This window comes from Lipotes vexillifer, unplaced genomic scaffold (assembly GCF_000442215.2).
Source record: "Lipotes vexillifer unplaced genomic scaffold, Lipotes_vexillifer_v1.1 scaffold371, whole genome shotgun sequence".
NCBI classification, from domain to species: Eukaryota; Metazoa; Chordata; class Mammalia; order Artiodactyla; family Lipotidae; genus Lipotes; species Lipotes vexillifer.
The window spans coordinates 1,022,644-1,028,645 of NW_006786304.1; the positions used below are offsets into that span (position 1 = coordinate 1,022,644).

Consider the following 6,002-nt stretch of genomic DNA (forward strand, 5'->3'; position numbering starts at 1 on the left):
CAACGAGAGACACAGACTGCACATGGCTGTGTGGCAAACCCTCTGGTGGGAAGGCCTGATGGTACGTAGCCGGCACGTGAGGCTGACGCCGCTAGCCCGGGGTGGCGGGGCTCCAAACGGAGGTTGACGGAAGTGGAAACTGACTCCAGACTAGGCTTTTCTCACTCAGTGGAAGATGCAAGTGCCCAGAGTCCTATAAAAGAGCCATAAGATACTGGACCAGTTTGGACGGCGGAGCATCACTTCTTCAGATCAAGGATTACGCTTTACAGCCCGTATGTCCAACCACGAGCAGAGAAATCTCCTCTGAGTAACAGTTGGATGGAGAATTGGAACGGGGAAGGGAGCCTGTGAACATCGTAGCTGGATCACGACCCTCCCCTCTCCTGACTCACTCAGACTAAAGCCAAAGTCCATCCTTCCTGAGTCGTTTCCTCACATCTTCCTTGCTTCCCTCCACTGCAGCCACGCCGGCCTTTTTCTCAGACCACGCACCCTCGTGCCTCCTTTCACACCGATTGTTCCCTCTGCTTGGGATGCTGTCCCGCCAGCCAGTGGTCTGTCTCACCCTTCACCTCCTTCAGGTCTGTTCAAACGTCACCGCCTAAGAGAGGCGCTCCCTGATCACTGTGTAAAACAGCCAACTCTCTCTTCTCTCTCGCACACACACTCACCTCGACCCTCTCCTGCTTTATACCTTGTCACGGTACTCACCAACCCTTACCCACCGTCATATATCTATGCATATGGTCCACCTCCCTGCTGGAATGTCAGCTCCAGGAGGGTAGGGACCTGTCTTGTTCGTGGCTGTCCCATGGTAGATGCTCGATAAACTCTGGCTAAACAGAAGCATGAATGGATGAGCAAACTTTACCTTCAGGCCCTCCTGGTGGCGTGCAAGCCTCTCCTCAGCACCACGTGCCTTGCCCTGGAGGCCCCTGTGGCCAGGCCTTGCTCTGAGGCCCACCCCTGAACAGAATGCTGCCCCATCCAAGCACTGGTCTGAGGGGTTTCCTTGGACAGCTGACTTCCCCTGTACCCCACGGAGCCCCATCCCTGGATCTCCTCCCACTTCCGGCCATGTTCCCCCACTTCCAGCCTTTCCTGACAGACTGGGTGCAACTGGAGGGAGTGGCTGGTCATGGGAGGTGCATAAAGATCTTGGCCAAACATGGCTTTTCCCATAGAGGGGCAAAGAAAAGGACCCAATAAATTAACCTCTGACCTGGGTTTGTATGTGTGCACATTCCAGTGCCTGATTAGCTCCCCCCGTCCTCAGAGTCCAGCTTGCCCTTTGGTCTCTTGCGTATCAGGTGACTCTGATGCAGTGGCCCCCTGGTTCAGGCGTCCCAAGCAGGGGAGGGGCTCGGTCAGGAGGAAACTTAACTCGATTTTTTGTTGAAAAACCTCAGCTTCTGTCTGCGGGGAAGGTGCTTTTAAAAATAAACTCGGCTTCTCAGGTTAATTCACAACACCAGGTACCTGTTCTAGAAACTTCTAAAGAACGCAGACTGTCTGGGGAAGGCTTTCACATTGGTGGCAGGCCATGTAGCAATGAGAGACATCTTGATGACTTCTCTCACAGGAAAGTGATGACCTTTGCAGCTTGAACCCAGGTCTGCAACAGCTGGGCTGGGTGTCTAGGACAGTGTGTATTGTTCAGCGCGGGGGAATCCTTTTCTCAAATTAAACAGTCCATACCACTGGCACCTATAAGAGACTCAACAGATACTTAGTTTGCTAAACTTTATTTTATAGCATATACATTTACATTTACTAATCATGGTGTCAATCTGTTAACACAACGAAGCCCTAATGGACCTGATTCTGAAATCAGGAGCTGGAGAGCTGGAGGCTTTCGTCACCTTGAAAGGCCAATTCACCCCTCTCTTTCGTTTTGCTCAGACCCAAGGAAAACCGTGATGCACACAGGTGAAGAGCTACAAACGGAAACCATCTCCTTTCTTCCTGCATCCTCAGACTCATCCAGGCTTTTGAAATGAATCGTCAACAAGAAATCTGTTTTCAAAGTTGCATCACCAACAACATCTAACAACTGTTCACATTCTTTATCACAAAAACTGAAGCCAGAAGAGAGACCCTAAAACTCTCTGATAGAATATGAATTACTGTGTGCCGTATTGATACATCTGCCGTCACACAATTGAGCATCACAGCAGGACAAGAGTATGTGAATTACAAAGGGAAATTTCTTTCAGAGTGTTCTATGACAGGCCATGCTCAGGACCAACTTCTCCCACTTGGAACTTTTCCTATCAGTCACATTTACAAGAAATTCAATTAGAGGCAAATAGGTGGTGGAGTCAACGAATTGGATACCTGTACCAAAACAAGCTAACTGGTGAACACAACGTAGTATTTTGATAGTCTCTGATGTGACTTGTTTGGCTTATGACACATTCAAGTAGTCATCTTTCAGTTGTTTTTTTTTTTTTCAATACATGAAAAAATAGATTCGGATTACTTCTTTAAGCACAGCTTGGGCTTCCCCGGGATACAATCTGGAAACCACTGAGCTCAGGTAACCTGCCCCTCCCCCGACTCCTGCACACCCAGGACACATGGCATTCTGGTCTAGTCAGAGGGAAGAAATTAACAGCCAAGTTTTAAAGAATATTTTTCTCTCTTTTCCTAGAATGTGAGATTTGGTCTTCAGCCTCAAAAAGAGTTTGGGGGTATTGGATGGAATTAGAGCCAGGGAGCCAGGAGTGCCAGAGTCCTTTCCTACCCATTGCTCCCACATGCTTCCTGCAAGGGTTTCACCCCAAATGGGAATCCAAGTACCATTTTTATTAACAGGACCGAAAACCAAACACTTCAAGGTCTAAGTGGACAATCTTTTTCCCCCAAACCGATGCTTGGGACCTTAACATCCTCTGGTTAGAGAACTGGAGGATGGATATTGCAGACCAGTAGCAGCAAGGAAGTCAGGTCTGCAGCAAAGATCTTGGCTTAACCTACCCTGTGGTCGAAGCAGAGAAAGGGAAGAAGGGGGCGAATGGCCGCCCTGCCCTTTACAATGCCAGGCCCTGCAGAGGTTGGCTGATTATCCAGAAAAGGAAGCAGGGGATGGGGGGAAAAGGCCGAACGTGAATGAACGTAACAGTGACCTTGCCCATGTGCCAAGGTGAACGTTTTAGAGTTTTCCCAATCTGCTTAGTGACTCTCCAACCTCTGAAGGTGAGTCTAGGAGGAGGTGGAAAAGCAGGCCTGGCAGAGAAAAAGCATAGGGGTACGCCTCCTTACCCTAATTCCTCCCACCTAAATCTCACATACCATTTACCTCTGAGAGCTGGATCTCTATGAACTGGGTGGGTCCCTAAAACAGTCAAAAGTCAACAACAAGAGAAACTTTGTTCCCCGCCTGTAACTTCTTTCTTGGTCTTTTTTCGACTGCTCAGGTGCAGATGGAAATCTACGTTTTCTGGGTTCTGTGGATAAATTAGAACAGCTCAAGAGCGGGAGCAGGGAGACGTGTCACTGGAGTTTTTTCACTTCCTTGGAACTTCTAAGCCCTTGAACATTTCCATCTCCCAATCAGGCCTCCAGAAAACTCCACCCTCAAAGCCACCTACTCTGACAAACAATATAACCCCAAATTATTCAATTCTTACTGAGGGAGATGCATAAGATGAAGTGTCAGATGACCGGAGGATACCATGGAGACACTCACCAACAAAAGATAGGTCAGTGGGTTTGCTCTGCCACCTCCTGTCCCCACGGGTATCCCCAGTATTGGCCTTTAGGGGCTCCTAGGACGGGGGTCAGGGCTCCCAGCCTCTAAAACCTCAACTGGTGTGTCACCCACTCCCTCCACTGCACTGGGGTCCTCCTCAACGACCATTTGATCCTCTTGGGTCCCCTTGGGTTCCTCCGTCCCTACCTGCCTGTGCTGTTCCTCCCGCTTCAGCCACTTGTTGACACAACCCAAATGACTTCTGTTGTCATTCTCACCACTGGAGGCATGAGGAGAGCCTTGTGGCTTGGCCTTTGGACCCCGGGAGGTTGAGGCTGGTGACTCAGCAGGCTGTGGGCTCCCAAGGGCCTTCTGATCCAATGCATCCCTTCTCGAGCCTTGCCCTTTCTTTGGAATCTCTGGCTTCTTCCTTGTGTCTTCCGAATCGACAAGGACGTAAGAGACAGGGCCCAAGCTCACCTTCTTTTTCTTCCTCGTGGGAGCAGGGCTCTTTGCCGAGGCCCAGCCCATGGTATTCTTCTTTGGTGGGCCCTCTGGACCACCACCTTGGTCTGACTCAGAGGCAACCCCAGGGCTCGCAGCTTCTGCCTGGGCATCGTGGGGCAGGTTGCTGGGAGACTTCCAGGCACATTTCGCTAGGGCCTTCTTCAAAGCTGACTCCTCCTGCTTCACACAGGGCTCTTTGTTGCTCCTGATATATTCTGACAGCTCCATATTTTCAGCATCATCAGCTTCAGGCTCCTCCAACAAGGCCGAGCTGTGGGAATGGCTGCCTCTGGATTTCTTCCAGGGTGCTGGTTCCTGCTTGGGAGTTTTTTCTGCTTCTTTCTCCTGGGGAAAGTCTTAGCTCCAGCCTTTTGAACCAGAGGTTCAAGAGGGTCACCCTCATCTTTCACGTCATTCCAGCCGTCCAGGTTCTCCATCTTCAAGGCAGAGCCCACCTCTACAGCCCACCCTGGCTCCTTCTTGACCTTGCTCGCTGTTGCCAAAGCCAAGGATGCCACTGCTTGGGCCTCAGCAACCTCTTGAGCCCTAGCTTCCACCCGGCTGCGGATCTCCGCCATCCATGCAGAAGATGATTTGCACCACTGCCCCCAGAAGCACCCCCAAAGCTTCTGCCCAGTTCTCTGGGGGCTGATTCTGGTTCTGGGGTGGTGGGGACTGGCTGAGCTGCAGCAGGCGGACCACATCCTCCCAGGTGCGCCCCTCTGCAGCCAGGAATTCACTCAGGTTTTTTAAAAACTCAGCATCCTGGGTGGGGTCCCTACAGACCACTCTCCAGATGCCCCCCCTTCCTGGGAATTGCCGGGGTATGGCCCTCAGATTCACACCCTCGCCTACCTCAATGAGGGCAGCTTTGGCATTCTCTTCCCTCAAAAAAATCTTGTTGAGCACAAAGTATGGGCCCAGCGGGGAGAGGACCCCATTCAAGGTCTCCTCAATTTCCACTTGGCCACAGTCCTCTGGGATGCCTGTGACCAACAGGCACCTGTGGATGTCCACTTCCATCCCCCGGCACCAGTCCTCCAAAAGGTTCACCGCCATGGTCGTGGACACCTGGCAGCTCGTTTCCCACGTGTACTGAAGAGTCTACGACGTGGACCGGGACTGTAGCGGTCCCTAAACAGCAATCCTGTAAGGTGACAGGAGAGGGAGGTCAAATTCCCGGGAACACGGCCAGGCTCAGAGTTCCCAGCTGCCCCCTCCAAGGCTGGCCTGCAGGAGGCCTCGCGCTTTCCCAAGGTCTTCCTCCCCAAACCGGGCCCCGGGTGCTCACACGTGTCCTGGAATCGCCGAAAACGCCTCCCCGGGGCCTGGCTCTCGGTCAGCCCGTCAGGGAAGCGGCAGCCCCGCCTCTGACCGCCCAGACGGGCCAAGGAGAGGCCGCCGGGACGCAGCCGGCTCGCCAGGTGCCAGCACGGGCCACGCCGGCACGGATGCTCTGGGCCAAGTGCCCGAGACGACAGCGTCCGCCCCCGCTCGGACAAGGCGCCTCAGGTGGCGTCTAGCCTGGGCCCAGGCAGCTGCGCTGAGCCGAGGCCGGCGTCCCAGGGCGCGCTTGCGCACTTGCTCCCGCGTAGTACCCGCGGTCTCCATGGCAACCGGTGGTTGCAAGCTAGCGCGTGGGCTGTGCAACTGGGCCTGGGGAATCGCGTGGGAGTGCGACTGTTCACCTATTCACCGAGCCTGAGGTCTGCATGTTCTCTGATTGCCCTCCCGGACCCGGTCTTTCCACCTTTCTCTACTCAACATGGGCCTCCGGGACGGGGGGGGGGGGGGGGGG

General features: G+C 53.2%; 1 protein-coding gene across 1 annotated transcript; it reads right to left on the reverse strand.

Annotated features, from left to right (window-relative positions):
• Window positions 1-3,763: 3,763 nt before the first annotated feature.
• Window positions 3,764-5,269, reverse strand: PNMA8A (PNMA family member 8A). Its single transcript, XM_007472154.1, is given in 3 exon segments — window positions 3,764-4,530; window positions 4,533-4,779; window positions 4,781-5,269. Coding segments are annotated over 3 exon segments (1,497 nt in total). The 5' UTR covers window positions 5,264-5,269.
• Window positions 5,270-6,002: the final 733 nt, after the last annotated feature.